General features: G+C 42.3%; 1 protein-coding gene across 3 annotated transcripts in view; it reads right to left on the bottom strand.

The window, feature by feature from the left end:
- Positions 1 to 4,238: 4,238 nt before the first annotated feature.
- Positions 4,239 to 17,600, bottom strand: part of TAF5L (TAF5-like RNA polymerase II, p300/CBP-associated factor (PCAF)-associated factor, 65kDa) — a 28,976-nt gene continuing 15,614 nt past the window's right edge. For all 3 annotated transcript variants that reach the window (XM_004693042.2, XM_012732774.1, XM_012732776.1), the window contains exons 4-5: positions 13,740 to 14,464; positions 4,239 to 8,335 (exon numbers count right to left, since the gene is read on the bottom strand). In XM_004693042.2, the coding sequence (XP_004693099.1) occupies positions 7,538 to 8,335; positions 13,740 to 14,464 (1,523 nt within the window). In that variant the 3' untranslated portion in view covers positions 4,239 to 7,537. The remainder of the gene's footprint in view (positions 8,336 to 13,739; positions 14,465 to 17,600) is intronic.

Genomic DNA, 17,600 nt, shown 5'->3' with positions numbered 1-17,600 from the left:
GCTCCCCTCAGCAGTGTACTTCGTCGATCTGCCTGTTCTGCTCCCCGCTCTGTCTCTGGTGAATCCTCTCACCCTCCGCATCTCTGGCCTGCACCTCAGTTCTATAAGAATAAATAAATCTTAAAAAAAAATTTTGATAAGACTTATTTATGCATACAAGAACTGGGGCACAGGCCAAAAGTGTGATGGGTGAGAGGATTCACCAGAGTGCGGAGCAGAAAAGGCAGATCTAATGAAATACACTGCAGAGGGGAGCAGTAGGCCCGTCAGGAGAGGTCTGCTGCGCCATGTGAGTCGGCTCCCTGATCGGGGATTGAACTCGTGGCTGCTGATAGCTTCATAGTGCTGTGCTTTAACCTGCTGCACCACCGGGGAAAGACCTCACCAGCTCCTTTTATACTGACCTGTGGTTTGAATCTAAAAGCAGGAATATTTTACTGACAAAGCTCCATGAAATTTTGATTTGAATTTTGTCTTACATAGCTAGTGGCAAACTTAGAAACATTGATTAACCTATATTAGGTTTATTTCAAATGTTGGGTACATTCTAACTACTTAGGAGATGAATAGCCATTTTTAAAAGTCAAAATTCAAAACCTGATGCACTGACTTCCTATTTGTGATTATTTGCCAGTGAATTCAGCCTTAAAAGTCCCAAGAGAATTGAGTCCAAGTTGCAAGCCAAAAGGAGGCCTATTTGTTGATTAGTTCCCTGGATGTGTAGTTATCAGTTGGCATGCATTCATTTAATCGGCATTCAAGTGCCCCAAACAGGCCTGTTACATCATTTGGAAGCAGTATGTTAACATCTGAAATTTTTGGTAATTGTTTCCATAGCGTTCTTGATCTACTTCCCAGGTAACTCAGTCACTGTAAGTGTGAACTCCACGGCATTCAGCACGGTCAGAGTTGTGCTTATCACCAGCACCAATTTCCATCACCTCATCTTGCCTGATCACTTTAATTTTGATTTCTCTAGGCAAACTTGGCTTTTCCATATTTTTGGTAAAAGATATGTGGATTTTTCACTTATTGTTTCGAACTACACATTATGGCACTTTTGACTATTAAAATTGGTTTATATGCTACCTTAAACCCTTTTTCCCCACATGCCTGGATGGGTCCTCAGGCTGAGAGACCAAGAGTCTTACCTGTGAAATTAAGCCCGGGCTCCTCAGCAGAGCTGGGCCCAGCCATATGCATCATCCCTTCACACTCCACATTTCATAAATAAACCCAGGACCCTGTTGCTTCACCAGCCCCAACTAAACAAACACACCAATGAAACTTCTCCCCCCTGAAAAAGCCCAGGTTACTGTCTTACAGGTATGTGCAAATTGCCTCTGAATTTGGTGTTTCAGCTGCTGTGAGGAGTGAACTGTACATCCTACTGCTGCTTGTGAAGCCACACTGGAAGAGATGCCGGATGGGGGAATCAAGTCCAGGTCAGAAAGACCATGACTGTACCCAGACTGTCCAATTTCAGCATTGACTAAAATCCATTTTTAAGTTTCTTTTAAAAAAATATTTCTTTTTGCATAGCAGAACTGGGGTGTAGGCCAGAGGTGCAGAGAGGTGAGAGGGTTCACCAGACAGAGTGAGGAACAGCAATGAGACAGGAGAGATCCGCTGTGTCATTGTGGGCCACCTCTCAGATCTGGGATCAAACTCAGGCTGTCACCATGGTAGTGCTGAGCTTTCAGAGTGCCCCCTCCTGTTTTTCTTTGCTGCCGCTTTGGCCTTTCTTACCTGTCAAAATGAGAGAACGTCAGGGCATGGCCCTAAACCCCCCTTTCTTCTTCCACTATGCTTGTATTATTGGAAATCACATCTATTTGCAACATTTCACAGTCCAGCTATATGCCAATGACTCACCCTTGTCAGGGACTGTTCACTGCTTAATCCAAATTGGGGAGGTTTGACGGGGGTTTCTGGAAATATTTTCCCCTTGTTCTTAAGAGTGAAGAATGGAAGTAAGGCTCACATTCCCAACAGACATGAATGAGGGGTGTTTGGCCCTTGGTGCTGCTATAACCCGCTAATAATCATGGGAGAAACCACTGGGCTAGAGGGAGCCCAAGTGAGCTGCTCAAGAAACCACCTGATGCCTACTCTCTGTTATGTGAATCAATACATCCCTTATTTTTTAAACCACAGTCATATTTCTGTCCTTTGTAGCAGAAAGCATGCTCATGAATACAATCACTAAACACACGTCAAAACAGACTGCTCTTTGGTGCTCTCGGCTTGCCTGGGGAAATGCTGTCACGTATCTTTACTTGGTTCTCTTGTAAACAATTCAAACTCAAGAGGTCCAAAGCCCAACTCTTAATCTTTCCCCCCAAATCTCCACTTCCTCTAGTATTTTCATTATGGTAAATGGCAAGCCTATCTCGCCAAGTGTTCCTGCCAGAAGCACGTGGGTTACCCAAGATTTCTTTCCTCTTTTCTCTCCATTCAACCCAATAGAGACCAGCCAAATCCACCACTAAAATATTCACTGGATCCATCCACTTCTCTCCATTTCCTCTGCAGCCATGTTAGCCTGTATTGCCCTAGATTTCCCTTGAATGTCTATAGTGATCTTAGAGGACCTCCTCATCTCTCTCCCACCCCCAATCTATGTTCCCGACAGCTGCCTATGACAGCTTTCTAATCAGTTTTTATTTTCTGTAATGTAATAGTTAAAAGAACAGACTGTAGAGTAGGATGGATGGACCAGGTATCTATCACAAAATTACCCCAAACCTTAGTCACTTAAAACATTTAATGTTTCTGTGAGTTGGGAATGCAGGTGACTTGGCTCAGGGATGTCTCTGCTCAGGGTCTATCAGGAGGCTGCAATGAAGGTGACAGCCAGGGCTGCAGTGGTTTTGGAAAACTTGACAGGAGCAGAAGCTGCATCCAAACTCACTCATTTGGGAATTGGCAGGATTCTGGGCTTCACGGGATATTGGCTTGAAGTTACTTTTTTTTTTTAACCTAAAGATTTATTTATACATACAGAACTGGGGTACAGGACAGAGGTACAGGGGCAGTGAGAGGATTCACCAGAGTGGGGAGCAAACAGGCATAGCGATGAGGTACACTGCTGAGGGGAATGCAGGTGGGTCAGGAGATCTGAGGTGCCATGTGGGTCACTCTTCTGCTGGGGATGGAACTCATGCTGAAGTGGCTGCTGTGCTTCAACCCGTTGTGCCACCAGGGAAAGCCCTTGAAATTACTTTCAATTCATTGCCCTCAGGGTCATGCCGGTTGCCCACGTAGGCAGTAGGCTTCCATCACTCATTCATCTGTGCTCAGCAGTGCTTAGCACAGACTGTTTCCTAGTTATCTTGATCAAGTGGAGTTTCAGTTGTAAATGTGTCTATGTCCTGCTGTTGCAGGGACATTCTAGTGGAGATTGGCTTGTATCACTTCCCTATTCTACACACCCCTCAATGGCTTCCATCCCAGCGGGGATAGAAGCTGGGCTCCTGAAAATACCCAAAGGCTTGGCTAATGTCCAGTCTCCTGTCTCTCCATTCAGTTTGATGCTCACATTTCCATAGCCCTATCAAACATCTCTGAATGTTCAGGTTCTTTCCCATTTGGGGGTCTGGAGTATTATTTTCTGAACTCTGGTTAAATCCTACCTGCCCTCCAGATGGGAACTCCCTTACTGAGTTAAGACTTTCCTTGAATGCTTTATTTAGCTCATCAGGTATATTCTTCCAGAAGAGGACTCACTATATATTTGAAATTATATATTTGTAGTCTATGTGGTTAATTCCTATCTCCCTCTCTAAACTATAAACTATAAGCCCATGCCAGGGACATCTCAGTTTTGCTTTCCACCACATTCACAATGGCAGATCATAACAGGCAGTCATTAAAAAAATATATTTACATATATTTTACATATTTAATATAAAAATATGACTTTTAGGAATTTTCTCTATAATAGTGGTCCTATGAATGTTCTGACAGGGAACATTTACATTCCTTAAATTCTTTTTTTTTCTTTAAAGATTTATTTATTTCTGCATACAGAACTGGGGTACAGGCCAGAGGCTCAGGGGTGGTGAGAGGCTTCACCAGAGACAGAGTGGGGAGCAGAACAGGCAGATCTACAAAGTACACTGCTGAGGGGAGCAGCAGGCGGGTCAGGAGAGGTCTGCCACGCCATGTGGTCACCTCCAGGGCAGGCGGGAATCGAACTCATGCAGAAGTGGCTTTAGCCTCCCAGTACCATTCTTTAACCTGCTGCGCCACCAGGGAGGGGCTACATTCCTTAAATTCTATGATGATTTTCAGTTCACCACAAAGCAGTTTCAGTCAATCGGCTGCCATATGTCAAAGGTATGTACTTCTGGTGAGGATGCACACTTTTTTCTAAAACATGCAACTGAAAGACAAGTTGAAGTACAGACTAATCTTTTAATCCATGTACTTAAATACCAATCTGGGCAATAGAAAAATTAGAAGCCTACATATGTAATACATTTTCTTTACACAACCAAGACACTTTAAATACACAAGTAAAACAAATGAAAATCTAATAATACCCTCAGAAGATTCATCTTGAATAGAAAAGCCTTCAATTTCATCTCTATTCATTACTTTCCTTTATCCCAATTTTCTTTCTTTCTACTGTTATGTTAAAATTAGTCAGATTTTCTGAGACTGCAAGTCTAGGAAATTCCACTTGTTCTCACACCCATCACAGGGATTTATTATTGTTGTTCTGAATAACCGAGTATTTTCAAGTTTCCCTTAGTCACATAATGTTTAGGCTTGTTCTTACTGCCAGCTCCCGAAGCTGCTTGCTGCTGATCTCTTTAGCAAAGGGAAGCATAAGTCTTATAACTATTGCCAGGGACAGTTAGTCACAACTAACCTTGGGTCACTCTCCACCTGGTCTTGTGGAAATGAAGGAAGACAACGTGGATAAGATCACGGACCCTGGAGCCAGAATGTCCTGGCCAAATTCTGACTTCACCTGTTAAGAGTTGTGTGATCCTTTGGCAAGACCCAGTGGGGCCTCAGGGTCCTCATCTATAAAACGAGGATAAAAATGGTGCTTATCCTCAGAGGGTCATTACAGGATAAGTTAATCTTCATAAAGCACTTGGAGTATCTTCTGGCAGAAAGCACTATATACACACTTGTTAAATGACTTATTCATCTTTATATTTCCACTTTGGACAGGTAAAATTTTTTTCTACTACTTTCAGGGATATATACTCCAGCTAGAAATTGAAGATACAGAATTTAGATCTTATTTAACATATCCAAGACTTGTGGCTATCCACATGTTGGGTGTGGATAGATAACAGGTTTTCTGGGTTTTAGTCTTTCCTATGCACCTCACAGGACTGCTTTGAAGATAAAACAATGCAAGAGACAAACATGAAGAGTGTAATCATGTTTTTATGCACCCTTGTGGACATAAACATACAGACATACCCCTTATAATTTCTAAGATTTGGGGGAAGTTGTAAGAGGCATTCTACAAAGTTAAATTACCCCACATTAAAATCAGTTCACAAAAGGTAAAAAAGGGCCAAATATGCAGATAATTAAGAACTTCAACTGAAATCACAAAGTATATACATGATCGATAATGTGAAAAATGACCAACCTAATACATTTTTGTGTTTAATCAAAGAAATTCTGCATTATCACACAGACACAAAACCTTTGAAATCATCCTAAGTCAGTGGTATTTTCACATCTCAGAGTGACAACTCAGAGGTTTTATTGTTTCTAGCAATATATCACACAATCTAAGAGTTCACTTATTACAGAAAAGAACACATTTGATTCTAGGCTTCATTTGCAGACCACATGGAAGGCAATGTCATCTGGCTAAACTCAAAAGAGATCCTTCTTACAATGTGTCAAATATTAGTATTTTTATGAGTAAGAAACACTTTCTATCAATTAGCATCTCAGGCTCAAGTTAAAAAAAACCACATTATTTTGGCATAGAATTCTAGAGTTTTCCTATTTAATTCCCTGATATGGGGGTCCTTGCCAGTAAGTCATGTTTCAAAGTATACTTTTAAGTTTTGGCACCACTCATCTTTGGATGAGTCCTTTATCTGGAATTGTTAAATAAATAGAACTAATTAAATAACAGTTCTTATGCTCCTTAGGTAGGGTCTTTTAGGAAAATTGGAAGATCTCACCCAAGAACTCTAGAGGGTAAATTACAGGTTGTCTTGGTCAGCACAGCCATTGGTGATCCTCGTGATGCAAAGCCAGCGGAACAGCACAGGGTGGGAAGAACGCACCCCTGCTGGGGCGAGTCTGGCCTGCATACCTGGCTATTTTCCTGAAGATGGTAAGCTGCTCGTCCCTGGGATGGAGCACACACCTGCCTGTCCTCACAGTTTAAATGAGATGCCAACACTTTTTTTCTTTAAAACTAAATACATTTTAATAGAAAACAAAATACAAAAGAACTCTTTTCAGAAAACAGAAATATTTAATCCTTTTCCCACAAATTAGAACGTGCTTTATCCTCAAAGCATAGTTTTATATGCGTGCGTAGGTACTTACAATCTGCTTCACAAAGTGTTCATTAAACTGCTATTGCAATGCAGGAGGCGGAAGCGGATGATCTCAGGAGAAAAAGATGTGGAAAAAGCCACACCTCTGGGTAAATCCTCATTTAGAAACTCAATATTCTAATTCTATCTTGTGGCTTCTCATTTGCAATTATTTTCATTTCTTTATCACAATCTGCCCTTTCAGGGGGAGAGAACTGTGAACAGAAGCGCAGCCGTGAAAAGAATCTCTTTCCCACCATCATTGCAAGAGCCCAAGACTTTCTCAGTCAAATCCACCCACCCACTTCTAGAAACATGTCAGTGATCAATCAGTCACCCAGGAATTTTCCCTTTCTCCCAATACACTGTGCTACCAGATTCTCTGAATTCCCTGAACCTCAAAATTCCAAGTATCACAGCCAGTGCCAGGAGTCAAACCTGAAAGATGAGAGCAGAGAAGGCACCCTCTGCCAGTGCTAGGTTTCCTCTTCTCAATAATAATAATAATTATTATAATTATAATAACAATAATAAAAAAAATCCTGGTTCTCTGTAATTACGGAAAGACTTTGCCAGGACCATCCCCGACCCCGCCTGTCGCCACCTGCGCCCCTCCCCAAGTAAGTCTCCCTCCTGCGGCGCCGGGGCCTGGGACCTACAGCACCGCTCCCTGAGCGATGCTACAGCCAGGGGGCCACACGCAGTGCTCAGGGAGGTGAGCGGCGTTCGTGAGACAGAGACGTGAGGGTGCCTGTGTGGGACGCGGCGGGATCTTTGTAAGCACCGCCGCGCACCTCCAGGGCATCTAAATTCTTTGACTGCAGAGCCTCTTGTCACTGCCTTCCTCAGTCCCTGTCCTTGGCCCTCTGGGGGGAGGGTGTCTGCGAGGCGGGAAGTCTTTCACAGTCTGTCAGTGATTCCATTTCAGTCTGTCCTAAGACTTGCTATCTGGAGGCCTTTCGCCAGGGCCCCAGTCCGTAAAAACAAAGATAAAAAAAAATTTAATGTTCCTGATTTTCTTGCGTGATTCCCGTCACGAGGAGGAGGTTACAGGCCATGAACTGCACGCTCAGCACGTTGCTCATCTGCCCCGTGTACACGCCCACGAGTTCGCTGGAGGAGCCATCAGCAGGTGTGCTGCAATACGAGTTCCTGATGTCCCAGACACGCACGGAGTTGTCCATGGACGCGGAGGCGATCAAACTGCTGTCTGGACTGAAGGTGAGGCTGGTGATATTGTCCGTGTGGCCTCTCAATTCCTTATAAAGGGTCCCGGAGGCCAAGTCCCAAAGCTTCAACCGCTGGTCCTCGCCAGCTGATGCCAAGTACTTACCGTTGGGAGAAAAGGCAAGCGAAAGCACGGGGCCGCGATGGCCGGTGAAGAGCCTCACCGAGTTCCCCTGCTGCGCGCTCCACAGCCGGACAGTCTTGTCAGTTGAGCCTGTGGCCAAGTAGTTGGAGTTCGGGTGGAATTTGACACAGTCCACATCTGCCAGGTGTCCTGCATATATTCTCAGCGGATACGTCCGATCGAATGACCACAGTCGTGCAGTGCGGTCGTGAGACCCGCTGGCGAAGTACAGGCTGTATGGGCTGATGTCCAGGTCCCACACTGGGTAGGCATGTCCTTGGTACAACACAGTGTTGGTGAAACTCCCGAGGTCCCAGTACCGAATGGACATGTCTTCAGAACAAGAGAGCAACCCTGAGCTGTCTGCGAGGAACCTCGTGCTGTACACTGGTCCACAGTGTCCCCGCAGGATCTTCATCTCTGTGCCTGCACTATCGTCCTCATCATCCTGGCACAATTGGGTGGGGCGGGGGTGGCAAAGAAGACACACAAGAAAAAATGTTTAGTCATTTGCTATGGGAAACAAAAGTTGGGAGGGCAAGATGGAGCTTGAGAACCAGCTCTACCTAGTAAGTGAAGAGGGCTCGCCCTGATGAGCAGCCGGGAAGAACAACTCAAACTGAATCAAGTCTCTTACAACTTCATTTCTTTCCTTCAATTCAGCTTGCAGTGAAGACTACATCACATCAAAAGACATGATTATTATTGTTATTACAGAGTAATAACTCTTCGGGTGTTGAGATGTACTTTTTAATTTATGTAATGTACTTTGATTCTTTTACTCTGTGGGCATGTTTCACCTGTCAGTTCAGGCTGCTTTATAAGCCATGTTGCTCCCTGCTGCTAGTCCATTAAGAAAAATCCTGACATGTTTACTATGCCCATGATTGGGGTTAATGATGAAGACAGAGGTGGCTTCACTTCAACATTAACACTAAACCACTATAACAATTTTGCCAAAATAAAACCTGGACATAGGAGAACTGGTAGTAAGCCAGGAAGGTGCAGATAAGTAAGTTACACAGGGTGACAAGCCATCAGCTGCTGGTGTCGGAAACCAAATAAAGATGGGGCTTTAAAATTATGACTTTCTGGAAGGTCTCAAACATTGTTCCAAAGTAAATTCAATTTTGAGCTCAGAGTTGCTTCAACAAAGCCAAGTGGCTCATGTGATTCTTGGAAACAAATTCCCATTTGTTACTGGGTTGTTGAAGATCTGCTGGCAATGGCCCTGGGGGAGAAAGCCCCCCTTTCCCTCAGTCCATTTCCCCACTACACTATCTGGAGTTAAAATCCATTTTCCCCTTCATTCTCTCATAACCAATTTCCTCAAAACTAAAGCTGTCTCTAGCCTGGAATTCATAGAGTGGGTTAATTAAACACTAGAAGCAAGTGGAATAAGATGAAAACTTTTTTTTCTAAGATGAAAATTTTGAACCAATTTGCTTTGTGGACTTGGAAATAGATATTGAGTCTTAGGTTCTTACAAAGGAAAAAGGCATTCTTCTAACTTGAGAATTTTTTAATTTTTATTTGAAAATTCCTATATTCAAGGATAAGCTGAACATCTCCAGTGTCTACATATTTGAGAGTTGAGAAAACAGTGATGACCATAAATTTTCAAGATGGCTATTCCAGACACTCAACATTAAAAATACATAAGCATTTGGAAGTTTAAGGTTCTACTGTTACTAAGACTATTAGTGATTTTCCTTTCCAAAGGGGTTACAACAACAATTTAAAATTCAAGAATGACTCATTGGTACTCTACATCAGAAAGTTTATGTAAGACGTGGGCACCAAAAATGATCCTGGATGACTTACACATAGATTCTTTGAAGGTTAACTGCAGATGAGAGAGCCGTTACTATCTCTGATGCTTAAGTGGTCCTCTTTTGGAACAGAAGATATGGAAGCGAGTCTTCCCCACCTCAGTGGGGATGGAAACAGTGATGAAGAAAGACCACTTCCCAGGGGTCTTGGTGACTATCTCAAGCTTGTGATCGACCCTGTACACCAAGAAATGGGGAAACCAGAATATTTCGCTGGCTATTACTATCAGTTATTTGCCAGGACGAGAGCTTAAAGTAACCAAACCACACTTTCTTCTGTGGCTCAACCTAGTCCCCCAAGATCCCAGTTGGGGGGTTGAACTGAAACCTGATTCACACAAGCTCCATCCAGATTTTCCCTCTTCTTCCTCTCATGCAAACAGGACAACTCACTACAGGATAATTCCCTATAGTTTTGAGCAAACACGCCATGGTAAACTGGCATGCATCCCAGACAGGGCAGTTTTATCTTATAAAGTCTACTTGCGCAGTAATAAGTTTTATTATATGCTTTATACAGTATGCATGATATAAAAATTGTAAAGCATAAACCGAACTTCAAATATTGTTTTATGCGTCTTTGTACTTTAATTTGCAGACCCCTGCTTTAAATTGTGGAGTCCCTAAAATGACTAGACTTGTTTTGGCTGTCTATTCCTACACTAGGATGTTCTAAGTGCTTCCTTCAGCTCACACTCTAGTATTTTCTAGATTAGGGATACTTTTGGGATCTGAAATTCAGCCTTGCCTATTATGGCACTAGTTGTTAACAGAACTAAAAAATTAAACATGACCGAGTTACTGAATACTACTAATACTACTTTTTCAAACTTAAAGATTCCCAGATTGGGAAACAATACAGCCATTGCTAGACATTACATGAATTCGATGTTGGTGCTGGATTGCTGGGCTAGGGGGCAGAAGGCTGCTAGTGGTGAGTCAGTGGTGGACCCCACACTGAGAGGAGCAAATCCTACATTTACAATCTGTCGTCTTGTTAGGTAGTACAAGTATGAAAATCACACAGTTACAAATCAATAAGAGAAGCAGCAGTTGGATCAGCTTTATCTGCATTTTTGTATGGGAGAAAGGATGAGGAATGTAGGCCTCCTTCTCCACTTTGTCTGCAGCAGGAGGATGGGAGCAAGGGCTGAAACGAGGGGCAAATCCGTACCACCCAATGGACTTTCAGGGTTGATTTAGATTACCTTCAAGTTGCAACAGAACAGAAGCGACAGGGTGATGCTGTGAATCCAGGTTTACTTTTTTTCCAAAAGATTTATTTATTTATGCATACAGAACCGGGGTTCATGCCATAGATGCAGGGTCGGTGAGAGGATTCACCAGGTACGCTGCTGAGGGGAGCAGCGGGCATGTCAGGAGAGGTCTACCATGCCATGTGAGTCACCTCCAGGGTGGGGATCAAACTCTCACTGAAGCAGCTGACTCGCTTTAACCCGCTGTGCCACCAGGGAGGGCCTACTGCAGTTTTTTAATGTGATACAATTCACATACTATTATGAAACTCACTCTTAAAATCTAGAATTCCATGCTTTTTAGCATGTGCAACTATTGCCACCATTTAGTATAGAACGCTTTTATTATTCCAGTCTCAAAAAGAAATCCTGTACCAAGTAACTATTACTCCCCATATCCTGTCCCCAGCCCCAGCATCCACTAATCAACTTTCCACCTCTACAGATAGGCCTATTCTGGGTATTTCCTACACATGGGAAATACATGTCCACACATGTATGGACTTCCTCTACTGAGCGTAACATTTCCATTGTTTCATCCTATATTACAGCATGCACCATGTTATGTAGCCCGCTGCTTTCATGGCTGAGCAGTATTCCACTGCATCAATGTAACACACTGACAGCTGATGGGCATCTGGAATGTTTCCATTTTTTGGTTATTATGAACAGTGCATGTTTCTGTATAGATGTATGTTTCAGTTCTCTTGGGTATGTACTTAGAAATGAAAATTGTTGGTTTTGATTAGTTTAAATAACAGCTGTTCATTCTGCAAGGAAAAAAGGAAGTCTAAGTCTAATTGAAGAAACATTAAAAACTAGTTACCAGAACTACTTTATACTTGCTTCCCCCCCCCCAAATTCTGTTAGAAACAGACAAACAAACAAAATAAAGCCTTCCCCCAAACTACTATGACAAAATGGGTGGGGAGGTGAGGATCTAGAAATACCCCAAATGGAAAACCCCCAATGAATTAAGAGGATCCTGACTTTAGGTTTAAAGTCAAAAACCAAAAAAAAAAACTTTGTCTCAAGGAGAGTAGAAGCTAGAATCTATAACCATTTTATTATGAATAATGATGAATAAACCAGAAGATACATAAGCATCCACTGCTCTGATGTCTTGTTCCCTCTGGGGTAGGTAGGAGCTCTCTCCCAGTTCAAGTCTGATAGAGGTCATCCTCAACTCTTGCTTTTCCTTGGCCCCTATGGTAATCAGTAAGTTTCGTCTAGTCCACCCGCCTGTTCGTCTTCCCCTGCCACTGCCCTAGTTCAGGCTGCCATGACCTCTTACATGGGTAGCCAACATAATGTTTCCTGCCTTGCTCTCCACTCACAGCGCCAACTTGAGCCACACTGAATTTCTTTTACTTCCTGAAATTCGTCATGTTATTCTTCACTTTCTGAAGCTTGAAAGCTTTCATAGAACAAGTCACAAAGCTAGGTTTCAGTGGTAACTAAGGCAGAAACCCACTTTTTAAAAATTTTAGTCTAATGTCCTTTTCTATTTTTTGTATTTACCTTTCTTGTTGTATTAATTTTTAATGCTTAGAATACTCATACAGTCAGGATCAAAGTAAGTAAGGTCATAATTTTTATTTACAGAAAACTGAAAATAAATGAGGGCAATAGTCCTCAGCTATATGTGAAGATACCCTAGAACTGTCTCCAGGGAAGAAAGAAATTTGATAATTCAAATACAGGTGTAATAAAAACAATTTTGGAGAGTACTAAAAATCTAGAAATTAAAGCTTATACTTTGGAATTTCAGCTCTTACCCTAAAACAAGCTCCTCTAATTATAATTATCTCTGTTGCAAGGAATAAAAATTCAAAGGTGACTCAGAAAACAGGATATGAAAAGGAGGGCTTAACTTATGTATCCAATGCTCTCAGTATCCCTGTCAGTAACTGTAAGTTCAGTAATTTGCTGAACAAAAAAACTTTCTATTAACATAGCTTGAGACAATTCTCTTGAATTTGTCACATGACAAAAATGGTCTTGCTCACAACTTTGATGTAAACTTCAGTTTACCAGAGGAAAGTAAACTGAAGTTCAGTTTCCAGCTCCCTCTGCAACATGTTTCTGAGGCAGTGGTTCTTGGCGACCGGAAGTGGCTGCCCCCTTGGCCTGCCCCAAACATAACAGAGTTACACTGACTGATAGATCAAATGTCAACTGTATTTCCTGCGTATTTTTTAAAGTGGGGTCAAGAACACCCTGGGGCACATGGAGCCAAGGGCCTTGCGCCGGTTTCAAAAAAGCTGACAACACTCAGTGTTGGTGGGGATGGAGAAGTCAGTGCTCTGTCACTGAAGACTAGGAAGTGGCACAACTGTCTGTGGGGAAAATGAAAATACTTACCACAATGTAAAATGCAAGTCCTCTGACCCAATAATGATCCTAAAGTGATCCAGTAAAGGGACCCTATTTCTCTATTTGTATGATACACGACACACCCCCTCTCCTACCACAAATTACAGTATCAGCTAAAGGTCTTAGCAATGTTACCCATGTTTCAGATGTTAATAAGTACTGAGCCGTCATTAGTAATTTTCAGCTAGTGCTTTAAAAATAGTTTTTGTCTCTTCCAAGGTTAGGCATAAACAAGAATTCAATGACTCCAGGTTACACAACACTAGCCTGGCTTCAGCATATGATAAGGAAAATAATGAAGTCCATTCCCTGTAAGACCTGTCATGTCTGGTAAGCTAATGCTAAGCAAATAAATAAGGCAGGTGTAGGGAAGAAAAAATATTCATACCTCCTCCTCCAGAATATCACAAGCCAAGTGGATGCGGGACACGTCGACTTGATGGGGTTCTGATTTTAACTTCTTAGATCGTAAACTCCACAATTTTATACAGGAGTTGTCAAACCCAGCAGCAAGCAGCTTGCTATCTGGGGAGATTTCTGCAGTGTTCAACAGCTGCTCTGTGTTATAGAAGGCATAGAAACAGATGGTAGTGAGGGAAGGAGGGCCATCCTTGACGCGCTTAATGCTCTCCTGCAAGACCTCCAGGGCAGCCTCATTCTGCAGAATAGGGGTGGGCATATCAGTGGGCTCTAAGCCGTTGCCCTCACTTCGTGAGGAGCTGCCGCTGGCATAGAGCTGGTAGTCTGTTCTCTTGGCAGGCTGCACGTCAAGATGGATATGCAAGGTGAGGATTTTGCACAGGGCGGTGTTGTTGTCACTTTGGAGGTAGCGGATAAGGTAGTTGTAGCTGTCTTCTTGGAGACGGACCACGTACTTGTTATCTAGGAATGCTCGAAGCTTGAAGTTAGACAGGATGTCCTGGATGGTTTGAGTGGTCTGTAGCTGCTCAATGACATCCTTCTGGCTAGCATTCTGCAGAAACATTCCATGGAAGCGGCTATAAAAACTTTCCACTGTGCTCTTGGGACTGTTCTGGACCAGGTTGAGATGGAGGTAGACAAAGAGAGGATAGAGGAGAGGCATCACTTCGTGGCTATGCTGGGAATCAGAATCTATAATTAAAAAAAAAAAAAAGAAGAAGGGTTTTATCATCAGGTTAATCTCAAAGAACAATGTGACCTTCCTAGGGGGCCCAACATCAAATCAGGTTGTTAGGACCTATTTTCTGAGGCTATTACTGGTAAATTCTGGAAACTCAAAGTCCAAGCCTTTTGGCTGGAGAAAGAAGGGCATGAACTCTGAAGTATGGCAAACCTGGGCATGAAGTTAGTCACACATTAGGGACTGATGCCCAGACAGGTTAGGTAATTTGCCCAAGTTTTCACAATTCAGTAGCTTGTATTCAGGTCTTCAAGTTTTAGTCCGTTTTCCCAATACATCAATGCTTCTCAATTGTGTATCTCAGACCTCTGTGGGTCTTTAGATGTATTCTTAGGAGACTGTGGATTCTTCATAGAAACTTTTAAACTTTATAATTAAGAAAGCAATCACTACAAGCATATTCAGAATTATCTGAATGGTCTCTTTAGCAAGTAAATACGGACATGTAATTTCAGTGCTGTTTTGTTTCGGTCTCTATTAGCTACAGAAATATCAAATTACCTTTTTTTAGTGGGTCCATCAACATGTCTGGCTATGTAGGCCTGCATGTTCTAAAGCTCAGGTAACAACATTCATCCATAATTGCTCGTGTCTGTCAGTGCACTCATTGTGATTTTGTCTGTTAAAAGGTGAAACTTACCTCTTTTGCAGTGATAATTTACAATTGAGGCATTTTCATGTCATTAGGAGTAAACCATTTACTAATTTGAGCTTTTGGTACCACAAGATGATATGACAAAAAAGTTTAATGGTGTGGCCAACAAGGAAAGCACACAGTTACAGCTGACACCTTATTCGGGAGGGCAGAGTGTGAGTTGTGAGGGGCAAAGGTGTCCCAGTCATTCACTCAGAGACTACTGAGGGGCATAAGCAGACTGGGGAAGGGAATGAAAGTGACCCATGTCACAGCCATTGGGATGATCCCTCTGCCCATCTGGAAGAGCTAGTTAGTTCTGGCCTTTCTTACTTTCAATCAAATTTGAACTTTGCTGTTTTTGTGGTTCTGCTTGTTCTTGATTTGTAAATGAGTTTAGGTTTCATGAAGATATAATATTGAGGTTTTGTGCCTAGTGTAAAGATTGTAAATATTTAAATGAATATAAAAATGATTCACATCAGCCCTCAGCACTTTGTTTTTGTGAAAAGGAAGCCATACATGGTGAAAGATCAGGAATACTGCACTGGGGAACCCTGCTTCCCTATTCTGATGATACATGAGACCAGCGCTCTGTCTAACACCCTGTTTTCACTTTACTATGGTGAATTAATTGCATAATATGGGCATTCTAGAATAAATGCATCTACTTACACACTTAGAAGATGACCTTAAATTACAACGATGATTCCATTAAACTGAAGTTAAGACTAGTACTTTGGGCTCTTTGAGCCTTTGCGTCAACAGGCAAAAAAGGGAATCACTGTTCTAGCTGTGCTGACTGACTGTGACGGGGGAGACTGGACTGCTACTCCACAGTGGAGGTGAGGAGAGCAGGTCTAGAACACGGTCGATTTCTTGGGACTCCTCTTAACACGATCATGCTCTGTGATAATGGTTAGCAGGAAATGACAACCCAATCTGGGTAGGATCAGTGCCAGGTCCTCTGGAAACGAACCAACCTCTGGAGGCGCTTGCTTGAGGTCAAGGGAATACAGAATGGGGAGTGGGAGAAGGAAGTAGCTGTCAACTAGGACTATGTGACCAGTTACAGAAACATGAGCTGTACCTGTCATGAAAATCCTCCTCATTTTATTGAGTGTTTTTGCGTATAACTGTACTAGTAAACATTTTTTCTTTTTATCGCTTATCCCCTTATGTAACATAAATTATAGTGATTTTATAAACAGCATTTAAGAATTGTTAACTTCAGCTCATAGTCTTTTTATTTGGAGATCAAGCATGATTTAAAGACACAGGAATGGGCGACCAGTGCCGGCTAGCTGTTGTGTCAATTTGCTTGGGTCACAGTGCCCAGATTAGAAGTCAAGCATTATCCCAAAAGTTTCTGTGAGGCATTTTTTGTTTTTTTAAAGACAAGATCAACATTTAGATTGGCAGACACGGAGTAAAAGATTACCCTTCATAGTGCAGGTGACTCTCCCCAAGCAGCTGAAGACCACAAGGGAACCAAGACTGAGCTCCTTGGAGGAGATGGATTCTGCCATGCAACTGCTTTGGGGTGTGAGCTGCAGCACTTCCTGGGCTCCAGCCTGCTGGCCCGCCTGGCAGACTGTGGACCTGCTAGTCTCCTAGAAATCTTTCTCTATCCTGTTGATTTGTTTCTCTAAAGAACCCTAATACTAATTTTAATACTTCTTTAGGTACTGTAATTCTTTAGAAGACCTCAAAAATATCTCTGTGAACACCAGTTAAAAAAACTAAGGATTCCATTTTTACAAGTTAGACTGCCAATGTATTCTCTATTGGGATGAAGGATTGTTTTCAACAATTTAAAATCTTAATTTCAGGCAAAGTGTCCAAAATGAAAGGCATTATAACATAATAAACTGTTCTCTCTAGTCTGAAAAAAGTCATGTGTGATGTATATATAAAAAAATTCAACCAACATAGTCTATGTGTGGAATAAGACACATATTAAATCTTAACTCTTATTTAAATCTCCCCTTGCAACTACAGCATATACTTTATATTTTATTGAAAGTATCATTTCAGTACTGTTGCAGTAATATTTTTTTCGAAATTAAAAGTAACATCCTTTGAAAAGTATGTTTTTTCTTCCTTCTATCCTTCCCTCCTCTAAATATGTAACAAATGTCACAGTGCCACACTGTGTTGGTGGTGGGAAAGAGGCAAATAGTTTCCCAGGGAGTTTGTGCAAGTAGTAGACAGGACACTAAATTAAAAAATGAGCTCAAGCCCTCATCTCCAGCATTTCTCTGTGGGCTGGACACAGTGAATCCACGCCCAGTCTTTGTTCTGAGACACGACATCTGGCTGGGCTCTGGATAGCCCCACTCTCCAAATTCTCCTTCCTCCTCACCCCCCACATGCTCGCTTTGCTTTAAAGGGTTAACTGTGGCTCACGTCCTGTGAGCCAGGCACTTCACTTCCAATACAGGGGTAAGGGC

Source organism: Condylura cristata, unplaced genomic scaffold (assembly GCF_000260355.1).
Source record: "Condylura cristata isolate star-nosed mole 26May11 unplaced genomic scaffold, ConCri1.0 scaffold00035, whole genome shotgun sequence".
Lineage (NCBI taxonomy): Eukaryota > Metazoa > Chordata > Mammalia > Eulipotyphla > Talpidae > Condylura > Condylura cristata.
The sequence above is the reverse complement of the archived record's forward strand: the minus strand, read 5'-3'. Positions and strand labels throughout refer to the sequence as shown.